The sequence below is a fragment of the Lemur catta genome, chromosome 1 (genome assembly GCF_020740605.2).
Source record: "Lemur catta isolate mLemCat1 chromosome 1, mLemCat1.pri, whole genome shotgun sequence".
Lineage (NCBI taxonomy): Eukaryota > Metazoa > Chordata > Mammalia > Primates > Lemuridae > Lemur > Lemur catta.
The window spans coordinates 43006116-43023444 of NC_059128.1; the positions used below are offsets into that span (position 1 = coordinate 43006116).

At 36.5% G+C, this 17329-nt stretch overlaps 1 protein-coding gene across 2 annotated transcripts in view; it reads left to right on the forward strand.

Moving 5' to 3' along the window:
* Positions 1–17329, forward strand: part of TXNDC16 (thioredoxin domain containing 16) — an 82137-nt gene that overhangs the window by 13980 nt on the left and 50828 nt on the right. For both annotated transcript variants that reach the window (XM_045567084.1, XM_045567076.1), the window contains exons 4-6: positions 383–456; positions 1285–1359; positions 15428–15549. In XM_045567084.1, coding sequence (XP_045423040.1) covers positions 383–456; positions 1285–1359; positions 15428–15549 — 271 coding nt within the window. The remainder of the gene's footprint in view (positions 1–382; positions 457–1284; positions 1360–15427; positions 15550–17329) is intronic.

The following is a 17329-nucleotide window of genomic DNA, read 5'->3' on the forward strand; positions in this document are numbered from 1 at the left end:
TGTTCTACCCTCTGAGATGCTTTCATGATCCCAACTTAGCACTTACTTTTGTGCTTATAACTTTTGCTCATGCTTTTTGTCTTGCCCTAAATGTGTCCTTTTCTACTTGGTTACCTCCTACTTGTTCCATGAGATTGAATTAAATATAAACGCTTAGGTAAAATTACATGTAACTCTTAGGTACAGAAAAAATGCCTTTCTCTGGGTTATCTCACACACTTGAATAAGTGAGCAATTGTAGTATACAAATCAGGAAAAAAAGTAAAATACAAAATTTGACCTGGAGACAAGGTGTAACGTTTAATTCTTCTTCTTCTTTCCCTAACCAAGAAATTTGACATTTTGATATATAAGCTTAAATCTTAAATATAATCTTTTAAAGGTTAATTGTGTCAAAGAAGAAATGTCAAGATACTGTGGAAAAGAAAAGGATTCGATGAAAGCATATTTATTCAGGTAAGCTATTTTTTTTGAGTGTGATGGACAAATATAAAGCTGTACTTTTAGAATATCACTGAGCCAGAATAAAGTTGTATGTAGTGGAGATTATATGAAGCCTAACAGAAAGTCAAGTAATAGATTTGTTACCTAACATCTCTGTATTTTAACTTCTTTATTTATAAAATGAGTAGAGTAATACCTACCTCAGACAGTTGTTTTGAATATTACATGCGACTCTTAAATAAACTCCTACTACAAATGCCTGGTAAGTAAGTGGTTAGCAAATGTAGTGTTCTGAGTAGGTTCATATTTGGGTGTGAAATAAATCCCTTCTTTTTGAAGGATATGCCAATGTCCAAGTTACAGATTCCTCTGCACTTGGATTTGTTAATCTGTCTGAGGTTTCTCAAATTCTTTCTTCAAACCCTTGGAATTTGGCCTAGGAAGTAGGGAGATATTCTTTTTCCTAAAAGTCCTACTGATGGGGACACTTCTTTTTCTCTCCTGCTTGTCTTCTTCCCAGCCCAGTTTGGGGAATCTCTGTGTGTGTGGTTGTTAAAGGCAGGTAAAAAGTAAAAAGCCTAAATTGGACTCCCTTTTTTTTAACCAGTCTTTTTGCCAGGTCCAGAGCCTAAGCTTTTATAATAAAAGTCAGTGTATTTATTGAGTGTATATGCAATAAATATGAGAATGTATCATGTACCAGCACTCTGGTAGGTGTGTGTGGTACCTGGATAAGACACAGCTCCAACATGAAAGAACTTATAACCCAAGGTATTAGATAGACAAGTAAATTGAATTCTAAGGAGATATTTCTGTAACATATTTTTAAACTTTTCATAGAGGCAACATATTGCTCAGAGAATTCCCTGCTGACACCTTGTTTGATGTGAATGCCATCGTTGCTCATGTTCTCTTGTAAGTACAGGGGGTATCTATTGACTTATTCACTTGTTACTTATCTATTCATTTCATTTCATTAACTTATTTATTTTTGAGACAGGGTCTCACTCTGTTGCCCAAGCTGGAGTGCAATGATGTGATCATAGCTCACTGCAACCTCAAACTTCTGGGCTCAAGCAGTCCTCCTGCCTCAGCCTCCTGAGTATCTGGGACTACAGGCATGTGCCACCATGCCAAGCTAATGTTTTTTTTAATTTTTTTATGGAGACGGTATTGGTATCTTTCCCAGGCTGGTCTTGAACTCCTGGCCTTGAGTGATCTTCCCCCCTTGGCCTCCCAAAATTACAGGCATCAGCCATCCCACCTGGCCTGATTTCATTTTAGACAACCACAGTTCATTGAAATATTTTAGCTTTTTAACATTATATTTGTAGGTATCAATTTCATACAAATCACTGTTCTATTTTCCCACATTAACAATCTAAAATTTCGTTAATGGCAAAGGATACAGAAACATGTATTAATATATACTTTTATAAAAGTAGGAGATGACTCAACAAGACCACATTGTCACATAATTACTTTTGATTCTTCCTGTGGAATGAGGATTTTGCCAGATATCTTAGTCTATTTAGGCTATTATAATAAAGTTCTGGAGGCTGGGAAGTCCAAGATAAAGGTGTTGACAGATTGAGGGCCCCTGGTTCATAGATGGCTTTTCTCTATGTCCAGTATTAAGGATCCTGTTATCTGAATGGGATAGCCTGTGGGTCTTGTCTCATCCAATCCTGCTGTTGTCATGTCCTCTTCTTAGTGCTATGCTAGTGCTGATTTAGAACACAAATTCCACAAATAAATTGTTCCCATGTTTTTGCTGTGTGCCAGATACTTGTTAGGCACTGGGGATAAAAACAGAATAGGGATGTGGCTTCTGTTGTCTAGGAATTTAGTATTTGTTGCAGAGACAGACAGAGAAACAAATTATTATGTGGTAAGTAAATAGTGGAAGTATGTATGCACAAGGGCTAATGGGTCGCCAGAGAAGGGAATAGTTACTTATGTCTAGAGTGAAGGTGGATATTTATTAAGTGGGCTTCCTGAAGGAGGTGGCAGTTGGGGTAACTCTTAGAGGATAAGTGGTTGGTGAAGAAGAGGATGGTGGGCAAAGCAGGAGGAACTGTGTGACAGAGACACAGAGTTTAGAAATAGTTTGGAGAAGGTGGTTTTACCAGAGTATAAAATGGAGACGAGAGTAGAGAAGTAGGCGTGGGGTCAGATGAAGGGGGTCCTTATCTATTTTATGTAGACATTTAGGCTTTTGGGTAGTCACTGGAGGGTGAAGAGTCCAGCTCCAGGCCAAAATCCTTGTGCAATCTTTCATGACCATATGCAATTACAGGGCTTTGCCAGGCAGACCTCATGGCGGAGAGCTGCCCTCACCATGCCAGCCTTGGTGCACACCCAGTGCATTGCAGTTTTCTGGAGAAAATTAGGATGAAGGACTCAGGCCCCTCCCCCTCCTAATCCTTTAGGCCAGCCATGGTCATATGTACAGCTACTTTACTAGCCCAGGTGCCTCCATTTTGAGGTCTCCTTATAAAAGCCCTTGGCTAAGGCACCTTTTAGGTGCTTCTGCTAAGACCTTATTGGGGGTCCTTGACTAAGGTGCTTTTCTCAACTTTTAGCCAGTACCTTTTTACTCCTATTCCTTATCCCTTTTGTTCCCCCAAGTCCATGAAGAGGCAGGGGCTTTTGTTTGCGGCTCCTTGGAATGAGGTGATTCCTTGTGTCCCCACTGCATCCATCTAACCCTGTGTTGGCATTCCAAAGGATTGAAAAATGTAATACTACAGAGCCAGCACCTCTCTTTTTTTCATCTTGCTTGCACTGTCCTAGTAAGTGAATAAAGTCTTGATTGTTACTTTTAGTTTGGCTCATTTTCCTAATTGACCATCTCAACACCTGACTGCTTAACAAAGAGTTATAGGCAGGCAAGTGATGTGATCAAATTAGTATTTGAGAGATCTTTCTGGTGGATGTGAGACATTTATTGGGTTTGAGCACATGTAGAAACCATTGTGAGGCTGTTGTATAATCTTGGGAGGTAGAGTAGAGATAGCAAGGAGGGGATTTTCTTTTTAATACTTAGGAGGTGAAAATAACTGGACTTGGTAATAGTTAACTTGATAACAGCAAAACTACAGATTTGAGTTAATCCCTGATCCATCTCTTTTACTTCTTTCTCACCTCACACTTCCTAGATGCAATCTGATCACCATCTGAAGAAGGCAAGGAAAAAGAGCAAATTCACAAAAGATGAGTCTACTTTAACAAGTTGAATGTCCATCATGCTTCAGTGTCATGTAGGCAGCTGTAGGAATTTGAACCCCTGAGGAGTTACACATCTAGGTGTTGTCAGCATATAGGTCATCCAGGGAGCATTCTAGGGCAATACCACCCACCACTTAAGGGAAGAAGAAATTGAGAGAAAAAAATGTCAAGGAAGTAGAATTCCAAAGCAACAATGTCCTCTTTTTTGTTTAAAATGTAAGAAAATGACTTGTGGAATACAGTATTTTACAGAATTTTCTGGCAGTGATATTTAGAATGCTGAAGAATTATGCCAGATAGTGTGCTGTATCATAGCTGTACCTTGGAAATTCCCATGTGGAAAAAAAGTGCCTTTCAACCTATCATCTTACTTTTGTGTGCTTGATATGTTTTGCTTGTTTTTCTATTGTGTTTTAAACTTTGTTTATTTGCCCAGGCAGTGGTTATTCATAGGTGCAATCATAGCACACTGCAGCCTTTTTTTTTTTTTTTTTTTTTATTTCAGCTCATCATGGGGGTACATAAGTTCAGGTTATATACATTGTCCATGTCCTGCCCATCCCCCTGAGTCAGAGCCTCAAGCGTGTCCATTCTCCAGACAGTGCGCCTGGCACTCACCATGTAGTCATACCTCCATCCCCTCCCCCCCCCACCTCCCCGAGTCAGCACCTTCAAGCATGACCATTCCCCAGAGGGTGTGCAACGCACTCATCATGTAGGCATACACTCATCCCCTCCCCCCACCCCCCGTCTCAGTCTGATATCCAATTGGTATCCTTCCCCGATGTGCATTTAGGTGATGATCAGGGAAACCAGTTTTCTGGTGAGTACATGTGATGCTTGGTTTTCCATTCTTTGGATACTTCACTTAATATAATGGGTTCCAACTCTCTCCAGGAGAACCAAAGAGATGTCGTATCATTGTTATTTCTTGTAGCTGAGTAGTACTCCATGGTATACATATACCACAGTTTACTAATCCATTCGTGGATTGATGGGCACTTGGGTTGTTTCCACATCTTTGCGATTGTGAATTGTGCTGCTATAAACATTCGGGTACAGGTGTCTTTGTTAAAGAATGACTTTTGTTCTTCTGGGTATATGCCCAATAATGGGATTGCTGGATCAAATGGTAGGTCTACTTGAATCTGTTTAAGGTATCTCCATATTGCTTTCCATAGGGGTTGCACTAGTTTGCATTCCCACCAGCAGTGTATGAGTGTTCCTGTCTCTCCGCATCCACGCCAACATGTGTTGTTTTGGGATTTTTTGATAAAGGCCATTCTCACCGGAGTTAAGTGGTATCTCATTGTGGTTTTGATTTGCATTTCCCTGATGATTAGGGATGTTGAGCATTTTTTCATACGTTTTTTAGCCATTCTTATATCTTCTTTTGAAAAATTTCTATTCATGTCATTTGCCCATTTTTTGATAGGATTGTTTGATTTTTTCTTGCTGATTTTCCTGAGTTCTAAATAGATTCTTGTTATCAGTCTTTTATCTGATGTGTAGTATGCGAAAATTTTTTCCCATTCTGTAGGCTGTCTGTTTATTTTCGTGACTGTTTCTTTGGCTGTGCAGAAGCCTTTTAATTTAATCAGGTCCCATTCATTTATTTTTGTTGTTGCTGTGCTTGCCTTAGGGGTTTTCTTCATAAATTCTTTGCCTAGACCAATGTCTGTAAGAGTCTTTCCTACATTTTCTTCTAGAATTCTAATCGTTTCCCATTTAAGGTTTAAATCTGTTATCCACCGTGATTTGATTTTTGTGAGAGGTGAAATCTGTGGGTCCTGTTTCAGTCTTCTACATGTGGCTATCCAGTTTTCCCAGTACCATTTATTGAATAGGGATTCTTGTCCCCAGAGTATGTTTTTGTCTATTTTGTCAAAGATTAGATGGCTATATGAGGATGGTTTTATATTTAGGTATTCTATTCTGTTCCACTGGTCTGTGTCCCTGCCCTTGTGCCAATACCAGGCAGTTTTAAGAACCACAGCTTTGTAGTATAGTTTGAAGTCTGGCAAATCAATACCTCCCATTTTGTTTTTATTGCTTAAAATTGCTTTTGCTATACGGGGTCTTCTCTGATTCCATACAAAGTGTATAATTGTTTTTTCTAAATCTGTGAAAAATGATGTTGGTAATTTAATAGGAATTGCATTGAATCTATAGATTACTTTGGGTAGTATAGACATTTTAACGATGTTAATTCTTCCAATCCATGAGCATGGTATGGATTTCCAGCTATTTACGTGTTCTGCAATTTCCTTCCTTAGTGTTTCATAGTTCTCTTTATAGAGGTCCTTTACCTCTTTAGTTAAATATATTCCTAGATATTTTATTTTCTTTGTTGCTATTTTGAAAGGTATTGAGTCCTTAATTTGGTTCTCCGATTGAATGTTATTGGCATATATGAATGCCTCTGATTTGTGTGTATTGATTTTGTAACCTGAGACTTTACTGAATTCATTAATTAATTCCAGGAGTCTCTTGGTTGAGTCCTTGGGGTTTTCCAGATACAACATCATGTCATCAGCGAAGAGTGAGAGTTTGATCTCTTCTGTCCCTCTTTGGACACCCTTGATTCTGCTCTCTTGTCTGATAGCTCTCGCAAGGACTTCCAATACTATGTTGAAAAGTAATGGGGACAGTGGGCAGCCTTGTCTGGTTCCAGTTCTGAGTGGGAATGCTTTCAGTTTTTCCCCGTTCAGTATGATGTTGGTTGTGGGTTTGTCATATATGGCTTGTATCATTTTTAGGTAGGTCCCATTTATGCCTATTTTGTTAAGTGTTCTTATCATAAAAGGGTGTTGAATTTTGTCAAATGCTTTTTCTGCATCTATTGAGAGGATCATATGGTCTTTATTTTTGCTTCTATTTATGTGGTTAATTACATTTATAGATTTTCGTATGTTGAACCACCCCTGCATCTCTGGGATGAAGCCTGCTTGGTCGTGATGAATTCTTTTTTTAATAAGCACTTGGATGCGATTTGCTAGGATTTTATTGAGAATTTTTGCATCTACGTTCATGAGAGAAATTGGTCTGTAGTTTTCTTTTTTTGTTGCATCCTTTCCTGGTTTTGGTATCAATGTTATATTGGCTTGGTAAAATGTGTTGGGGAGAATTCCATCCTTCTCGATATTGAAGAATAGTTTATGTAGGATGGGCACCAGTTCATCTTTGTATGTGTGGTAAAATTCAGGTGTGAACCCATCTGGACCAAGGCTTTTCTTTTTGGGAAGGTTTTTTATTGCTGTTTCAATTTCAGTTCTTGATATTGGTCTATTCAGGAATTCTATTTCTTCCTGATTGAGCTTGGGAAGGCTGTGTGTTTCTAAAAATTTGTCCATTTCCTCCTCATTTTCCAATTTGTGTGCATAAAGATTTTTGTAATATTCATAGATGATGTCATGTATCTCTGGGGCATCGGTTGTGATTTCTCCTTTCATGTTCCTGATGGAAGTTATTAAAGATTTTTCTTTTCTGCTCTTGGTTAGTCTAGCCAGTGGTGTGTCTATTTTATTTATCTTTTCAAAGAACCAACTTTTTGTTTTATTAATTTCCCTTATAGTATTTTTGTTGTCCTTTTCATTTAATTCTGATTTGATCTTAATAATTTCTCGCCTTCTGCTGGGTTTGGGGTCAGTCTGTTCTTCTTTCTGCAGCTCTTTGAGTCTATTCATTAAGTTGTCTATTTGTATGTTGTCTGTCTTTTTGAAATAGGCATTTATGGAAATGAATTTTCCTCTCCGGACTGCTTTAGCTGCATCCCATAGATTTTGATAAGTTGTGTCACCTTTGTCATTTAATTCAAAGAATGTTTTGATTTCTGACTTAATTTCTTCCTTTACAAAATTGTTATTCAGGAGAAGGTTGTTTAGCTTCCATGACTTTGAGTAGGAATGAGAGTTCCTGTTAGGGTTCATTATTACTTTTATTCCATTGTGATCTGAGAAGATGCATGGTATGATTTCTATTTTTTTAAATTTTTTAAGACATGCTTTATGTCCTAGGATATGGTCAATCTTAGAGAATGTCCCGTGAGCTGATGAGAAGAATGTATATTCAGTGGATTTCGGGTAGAATGTCCTGTAGCTGTCAGTCAGGCCCATTTGTTCTAGCATTCTGTTTAAGTCTACTATTTCTTTGCTTATTTTCTGCTTGGAGGATCTGTCCTGTGCTGTCAGTGGGGTGTTAAAGTCTCCAACTATTAAAGTGTTGTTGTCTATCATTTGGTTTAGATCAAGTAGGGTTTGCTTTATGAATCTGGGTGCGCCTAGGTTGGGTGCATATATATTAAGTATGGTTATGTCTTCTTGTTGAATTGTGCCTTTCACCAATATGTAGGAACCGTCTTTGTCTTTTATTACTTTTGTTGGTTTAAAGACTTAAGTTATTGGAAATTAAAACTGCCACACCAGCTTTCTTTTGGCTATTGTTTGCTTGAAATATCAATTTCCATCCTTTTATTTTCAGTCTAAATGCATCCTTGAACTCCTGATCTCAAGGAATCCTCTTGCCACAGCCTGAGAAGGTGGGACTACAGGTGTGTGCCACTGCACTCAGCTTAAACTTTATTTTTGTTAATTTATAGGCATTCTCCTTATATGAAGGAGACACAAACTGCAAAATTTTTCCCCAAGTTTTTCATTTATCTTATGGATTTTCCTATTGTGTTCTTCAAAAAATTATGTAGTCAAATTTATCTTTTCTCTTTTGACTTCTGGATTTTCAGTTGTACTATGGTCCCCCTTATGCCATTGTTAAGAAGAAATTCACCCATTTTGGGGGTGTTTCAGTTGATAGAGTTCATTTTTTAAAGACGTTTTAGATTTACAGAAAAAATTTACAGAACACTGAGGAGATAGTGTGTAGAATTCTTGTATACCTCCTTTCTCCACATACAGTTTTTCCCTATTATTAACATTTTGCATTAGTGTGGTACAGTTGTTACAACTGATGAACCAATATTGACACATTATTCTTAATTAAAGTACATAGTTTACATTAGTGTGCACTCTGTGTTGTATGTTCTGGAAGTTTTGACAAGTGTAATTATGACTTTTATACCATAAAGTATCATACTGAGTAGTTTCACTGCCCTAAAAATGCCCCCTGTGCTCTACCTATTCATCCTTCCCTTCCTCCCCCTCAAACCACTGATCTTTTTATTGTCCCTAGTTTTGCCTTTTCCAGAATGTCATATATTTGGAATCATACAGCATGTAGCCTTTTCAGATTAGCTTCTTTTACTTAGAAATATGTATTTAAATTTCTTCTATGTCTTTTCTTGGTTTCATAGCTCATTTGTTTTTATTACTGAATAATATTCCATTGTATGGATTCACCATTATTTGTTTATCCATTTACCAAGAGGGACATCTTGGTTGCGCCCAGGTTTTGGCAATTGTGAATAAAGCTGCTACACACGTTCATGTGCAGATTTTTTGTGTAGCTGTAGGTTTTCAGCTCATGTGGGTAAATACCTAGAGGTAAGATTTCTGGATCATGTGCTAAGACTATGTTTAGCTTTGTAAGAAATTACCAGATTGTCTTCCAGAGTGTCTGTCCATTTTGCATTTCCATCAATAATGAATGAGAATTCTTTATTGCTCCACATCCTTGCCAACATTTGGTATTGTCAATTTTTAAAATTTTTGCCATTCTAGTAGATATGTAGTGGTGTCTCATGATCTTGAATATCTTTTCATATGCTTATTTGCCTTCTTTATATTTTCTTTGGTGGGGTATCTGTTCAGGTCGTTTGTTCATTTTTAGAATTGTTTTCTTATTATTGAGTTATAAGAGTTCTTTTGTATGTTTTGGATACAAATCCTTTATCAGATACATGCTTTGCAAATATTTTCTCCCAGTCTGTGGCTTGTCTTTTCATTCTCTTAATAGTTTCTTTTGTAGAGCAGAAGTTTTTAGTGATAAAGAAAGTCTAACAATTTTTTCTTTCACAGATTGTGTTTTAGATGTTGTATCTTAAAACTCATTGCCAATACAAGGTCACCAAGATTTTCTCCTATTTTATCTTTTAGAAATTCTATAGTTTTACATTTTACATTTAGGTCTGTGATCCATTTTGACTTAATTTTTGTGTGAGGTATCAAGTCAGGATCTAGTTTAATTTTTTTGCATGTGGATGTCCACTTCCAACACCCTTTTTTGAAAAGATTATCCTTTCTTCATTGAATTGCCTTTGCTCTTTTGTCAAAGATCAGTTGACTGTATTCATGTGGGTGTACTTCTTCTCTTAGTATTTTTACCTTACATTTAAATATTTGATCTGTTTGGAATTTAACTTGGTAAATGGTACTGAGGAATAGATTTAGGCGAGTATTATTCAAGTGACTACCCAATTGCCCCCAATACAACTGAGATTAATGGACCTGTTCACTATTTGAGTGCCACATATGTTTAAACTCTCATACATATTTGGGTCTATTTCTGGTTTTTTTGTTTCATTAATCTATTCACATACCAGCACCATTGGCTTAATTTATTGAGGCTTTGTAATGTAGTATTGGAAAAGTCTAGGCTACTTCATATTTCTCTTTTCAGAATTGCTTGTTTTGTTTATATATGTTATGTATAATGCACACATATATGTTTATCTATGTTTGTTATTTTTTAAAATTAGCTTGTCTAGTTTTTTTCCCCTCCTTGCCTAAATTTGTAAATTATCTTAGGGACAGTTGACATCTTAAGAATAAATCTTTTCCTCCCAGACATGATGTCTTTCCATTTGTTTGAGTTTTTTGGTGTGTATCCTCTAGCAGTGTTTTTATTTTTTTTTAAAGACAATTTTTTAGAGCATTTTTAGGTTCACAGCAAAATAAAGGTGAAGGTATAGAGATTTCCCATATATCTCCACCCCCACACATGCATAGATTTCCCCTATTGCCAACACCACCCACCAGAGTGGTACATTTGTTAAAAATTAACCTACATTGATATATCACCCAAAATCCATAGTTTACATTGGAGTTCACTCTTGGTGGTATACATTCTGTGGGTTTGGGCAAATGTGTAATGACATGTATCCATTATTATACTATAGTACAGAGTATTTTCATTGCCCTAAATATCTTCTGTGCTCTACCTATTCAACTTTCCCTCATTCCCGCCCAACCCCTGGCAACCACTATAATCTCCACATGTAGATTGGAAGGTTGTATGATATATGAAGAAGCTAGGATTTACTGAGTATTTGAGTCTTCATTTCTTATCTTCCATTGTGTGATCTGAGCAATTGTCCTTTCTGATTGCCATTTTCCTTATCCTTATGTATTATAATTGCAGCCTCATGAGGTTATTGTAAAGATCAAATAAAGTAATGCACATCAAAATATGTTGTGGATTTTACCCAGTGCTTAACAAATGTTGGTTTTTTCCTAATAAATGCAGGCAGTTTCATTTTCTAGTTAAGAAGGAAAAACAAAAGTGAGTTCATGCTGTGATAGTTGGGGAGATTTGCCATTAGGCAGCAGTTGCAGAGAAAGGCCATTCTTTACCTACTCATTGTGGACTCCTAAGAATCATCAAATGGTGTATAAAGGAAAGATAATCTAGTAAGAAACAGTGAAATATCATTAACTCTTCATTAAGATGTGGTACTTCATGTTCTGGTGACAATACTGTGTTTTGTCAGAAAATATTAATAGGTTTCTTTCAAGTTAGCATACTCTCCCAATAAGATGAACTTCACATATTATAGGAATTATTTTTAACTGTCATACTTCCTGCAAATATTTTATTCTTTAACATATCATTGCAGACCCTGAGTATTGAGTATTTAGGTGATGTTACTGTAGAACCTCTGGAGAAAATTGCTTTTAGAAGTATCTTTCTCTAAAACTCCTGAACTCTGCCCATGCTGGCCCATTTTTAATAGGTATTGAGCTATTACTCACTCTTTTATCTGTATCAGATTTGTTCCTACACAATATTGTCAAGTCGGTTCCTGTTGGATAGTGATATACTTTTTACTAGGAAATTTTAATAAAAAATTTCTTGTCCTGGGTTTGAATTCCTCACAGCTCTGTTAATTGGTATTTGTGGTAATATCTCCAAACTGTGGCCTTTTATATATAAGTGCTTCTGCCGGTGCATACATGGTGCATGACATATATTAGGCACTTAAATACTGAATGAATTTGGAAGCTTCACTTTTTGGTTGTTAAAAATGGGAGGAGCATAAATCCTCTTAAGTAATAAGCCTATAAGATTGTTTCTGGTGATAAGAATTTTATAAGAACTAAGCTAGTGGGAGAATATACAATGTATGACAAAAAGACTAAGTTTGTTAATTTTATTATTGTACTCTCAAATCACATTTCAGAGCTGGCTCCTACCTGTTATTTTTAAATCCATATTAATTTAGAAAATGCTTAATAAAAGACTTTGGGATATTTCTTTTTACATATGAAGCTGCCTTGTCATAATATACAGTAATTAGATAAAAGTAATTTGTCTCTCTTCTCCTAGTTTTCCTGGGGATTTTGGTATGGTAAAATTAGTAGGTTATATTTTGTTTTCATTGAGTTTTTAAAAATTTGCATGATGACCAAAATATAATATAAAGATGGTCTCTTTCTGAAAAAAGACTGAGTGGCTTACTACTCTAAAAGTAGGGTTAGGTAGACCCTACTTTGTTCGTTTTCTTTTTGGCACCCACTCAATTCTTCGCCATATATCTTTTCTCCCTAATGGTTAGACAGAGTTTCAGGAAAAGCATGCCAAAGAAAAAGAAAGCCTTTCTGGGGCAGGAAGAACTCCTCAGTCAGAGCAGCCCTAGGCCGTTTTACCCCATCATTAGAGCAAGAAAATCCTGAGAGAGACTTCTCCTTTAACTCATTTCTGTCAGTATTTCTCCTTTTGGGGACTGGAGTGAAGGAGTCCAGGCTGTGGAATGGATCCTCATATTCTGGAAATTAACATTAAAGAATATATTGAAGTTAGGAAGCCATTGGGAAAAATCATAGAGATCATTAGATTATGAATGTCATTAGTTTTGGTTATTATTATCTCATGGATAATGGCCACTTAATGAGCTTTGGGACATTAGACAAGGTAACCTCTTTAAGCCCTATCACCTTATCTTTAAAATGAGGTTAATGATAGTACCAATTTCAGATGGTTGCCATGAAAATTAAACAACCCAGAATGCATTGCTGAGGATTCTTAGTTATAAACCCTAGACTTTGGTTCTGACTGGCTTAAGCAGAGAAGGATTTGGAGTGGATATAGAAAATTTTAGTCCTGCTGTAAGGGCTGGAGAACCTGACTCAAAGGTTATACGGCTGTGAATTAGTTGAAATCCTGACATAGAACGAATCCGAGGAGGACAGCTGCATTATTGCTGAGCATTGGATGCTACAGTTTGCATCACTTGCACTGGGACTGTTATTAACACTGTTGTCACTGCTACCTTTAACACTAACTTACTGCCATTCCTTGAAATAATTCTCTACTGTCCCTTATTCTCTGTATTATTTGCTCCTGGTTCAGAATCTCAGGCAAGTTGATTCTGTGTCATATAGTCATCCCTTGCAGCAGAGGGCCTGGAAATGCAAGCTTATGATATCAGCTTTTGTGAGGGGACTTGGGCTCTGCCCACCATGAAGACAGGAAACCGGGAATTCTCCGAGCAAAAGAGAGGAGTTTAGAGCTGGGCAGCCAAAAAACCTGGTAAATTTTTAGTGTCAGAAGAACTGGAATTGAATCTTGGCTCTACCAGTGAGTAGCAGTATGATCTTGGGCAGGTTACTTAGTCCCTCAGACTGTGTGTGTGTGTGTGTGTGTGTAGAATAAACAATATCTGAAAAATATTGTTGAGAATTTAAATGAAAACATTAAAAATATCTAGCACATAATGAATACTGCTCAGTAAATATTTCTTTTAAAAATAAAACGAGCCCTGGGAATTAATAGAAGATCAAGTTTTATGTTTTTTTTTAAAAGTAGAATTAATCTGTAATAAATAGGTAAATATTTAGGCCAGAGTAACTTAGGGTGGTGCTTTCAGGGTGCCCACTAAGTGAAAATATTTTTTATAATAATACTAAGACATTATTTGCCTTTATCACTTTCATTCTCTTCACTGGGGTTTTCAGAGGCTACATGATGTGTAATGTGACAACAGATTGAATGCAGGAGCATATGTGAGAATCTAGTTGTCTTCTATTTAGTCTAATATCAAAGAGATTTGCAAAAATGTAAAATAATGCCAGTCTTCTCACTAAATTTTCCTTTTGTTTTGGAAAATTTAGTTATTTTTTAAATACAAAATGTTTCTTAGCATGTGATGGTGTTTATTGTTATTTTTAAAACAATAAATTTTTAAAATTCCTATATTTCTATTTTGGCAACTATTGATAGACATAACCTACATAAACAAAAGCTATTTGAGGGCTTCAATAATTTTTAAGGGTATAAAATTTTCCTGAGACCAAAAAGTTTGAGAACAGCTACATTAGAGGAAAGTGCTATGTTTTCTGTAAGGGGAAACTATATTTGACTAATTTATTGGAGGTATTTGAATGGACCTTTGCTTATTTATGTATGTGGACCTGGAACAGCTTTCAGAGATTCTGTATGTTTGGCCTAACAAAATTACGTACACACATATGCAAGTGAGGATTAAGTGGAATGAGTTCTTAAGGATAGAGAATTTATATGGATGTAGACAATTAAAAATGGGATAATTTTGGATGAAGAAATATGATCAGTTGGTCTGATTTATTCATTGACAAAATGATTTGGAAGAATTACGGTCAAGTGGAAAGATCACTGGATTAGGAGTGAGAACAGCTGTTTTGTGTTCTGTCCCTGGCTCCTTGATTCAATAAGTGTGTTTTTGAGTAAATTGCAGTGTTTTGAACTTCCATTTCTTCAAATGAAGGATGGGCGCAAATAATTCCTGCCCTACTTTTTTTTTCATTCATTTAACAAATATTTATTGATTAATAAAATACCCAACGTATTTTATTCATTATGTGCTAGATATTTTTAAAAACACCTGAGGTATTTTATCAATCTGGCCTAAATATTGCCTAAAGGGGATAATAGTTTAATAAGAGGCAGGGATAAACAAGTAAATATATAAATGTAAATTGTCATAAGTACTATGAAGGAATCAAGTAGTGAAATGAGAGAAAAACGCTACAGGCTTACTTACACAGGACCAACAGGGAAGGCTTCTCTGAGGTGATGATGTTAAACTGAGACCAGATGTATGAAATGGAGCAAAGGGAATAGCTTCCAGCAAAGAAAACTGTGTGCAGAGGCCCTGAGTGTGCCTAGAATGTCACAGACGTGAGGAATGGTAGAGCAAAATGAGGTTAGAGCAGTAGACAAGGTCTAGGTCACGTAGGTCCTTATTAGGCCATGGAAGGAAGCCTGCTGTTTAGATGCCTGAAGGGCTCAAAACATGGCAGAGAGATCTGTTTGGGATTATTTGGCCAGACTAGGATGTTAGTGAATATAGCTCAGATCTGTTGTGGTCATTGTGATAGAGAGTGAGTACCATTTCTCACAACTGTCCCTGGTTGATGTTCCCAGGGACAGACTAATGATCTGGAGAGTAATTCTAATTCAGTATTATTAAAATGCTTAGGTTCCTACTAATAATTTGGTGAAAGGAGATAAATTCCTTTTTGATTAGGTTCCTTAACAAAAGTATATATTATGTAACTAATTCCATATATGATTTTTCTACTAATTATATCTGTGTTTATTTCAGTGCTCTTCTTTTTAATGAAGTAAAATATATTACCACCCTGGAAGACCTGCAGAACATAGAAAATGCTCTGAAAGGAAAGGAAAATATTGTATTCTCGTATGTAAGAGCCATTGGAATACCAGGTATTTATTCTCTTTCCTTTTAATATTTGCTGTGCCTCTGAACTCATGTGTATTGAAGTACCTAAAATAGTATATTTTCTGATGACAGTCTTAATATCTAAAATAAATGTAAAACATCTTTGCTACTGTGTTATTTTTCTTTAAATAGGCAGCACAACATGGTGGTTGAACAAGAACTCTGGAGCCAGACTGCTGGTTAGACTCAATGCCCTACCAATTATTGTGTGCCCCTGGACAAGTTACTTAACCTCAGTTTCCTAGTCACTAAGATGGGGAAAATAACTGTGCCTACTTCTTAGTGTTATTGTGAGAATCAAATGCATTTGAATAATTAAAATGGTTCCTGGAGTATAGTAGTTGCTCTGAAAGTGTTAGCTATTTCTCTTTTGATTTCCTTATAGTGTTTATGGTACCTGATATAGTAGTTTCTGGTATTTGATAAATGTTGCTAGATTGGAAGGAGTAAGGGCAGAGTAGGGAGAAAATTAGGAAGTTATTGCAGAAATGCAGGCAAGAAATGATGGTGGGTGACTTGGATCAGGGTGTTAGCAGTGGAGGTGGTAATAAATTTGAATTTTAGCGGTATTTTGGAGACGGGGTAACTGAATTTGCTGACACGTTGAATATGGACTGAGTAATATTAGACAAGGGTGGCTTTGGGTTTGGGCCTGAGCTACTCAGAAGGTAAAATTGGTAATAACTTAGGTGGAGAAGATAGGGAGTAGATAGTTTGGAAAGGAGGTTCTGTAATCCACTTTTTGACATCATACTTGTAAATACCCATTAGACATCCAAAAAGAGATACCAACAAAGTAGTTGGATTTTACTAGACTACCTTTTATTTTGAGGATACAGATTAGAGATGTAAATTTCAGAAATTAAGCTGTGAGACCGTAGAGGATCACTAAGAGAGTAAGGGTAGGTGGAAAAAGGAAGACTAAACCCATCAGTGAGTAAGGAGGAACGAGTAAAGGAGACAGAAGGGATGGTCTCTTTGGTAGGAGTACCTTGTAAGCAAAGTAAAGATAGGATTTTAAGGAAGTGAGTAGGAACAATTGTGTTAAATGATGCTGAAAAGTTAATCAAGATAAGAACTGCCAATTGGCCATTATGTATAGCAATATGGAAGTTACTGGTGACCTCTTGACAAGCACAGTTTACATAGAGTATTAGGGGTAAATACTTGATAAGAGGGGTAAAAGGGGGAATAGGTAGAGAGCAACTGGAGACTGAATAAAGAGACTTGTTAGAGAAGTTTTGCTATTAAGAGAAGGAGAAAAATGGGGCAGTGGCTGGAAAAGTTGGAAAAGTATGTGGGGCTAAGAGAAGAATTTTTTAGGGAGCATATTTGTATGTTGAGAAAGACCCATTAGAAAGGGAGAAATGCATCGAAGGAAAAAGAAAGGAGCATTTCTGGAGCAAGGCCTTTGAGTAGGCATGAGGGCATGGAATCTAGTGAGCAAGGGGAGAGGCTCTTGGTGGGAGTATAGAAGGTTCATCTGTAGTGATAGGCGGGACAAGAAAGAATATGGGCATCCATGCAAGTAAGTGGCTAGATAGATACAGTGTTGGGGCTTGTGGAAGTGTTTTTGGTTTGTTTTTCAAATTGGTTCTGTTTTCTCAGTGAAATAGAAATAAAATCATCAGCTAGTTTGAGAAGAGAAAGGAAGAGATGACATAGTTGTTTAGGAGGTCTGGAAATAAAGAATAGTTGTTAGGCAGCAATAATATTTAATATTAGTCATTTAAAGTGAGATCATTAGCATGGTGATGCTAACAT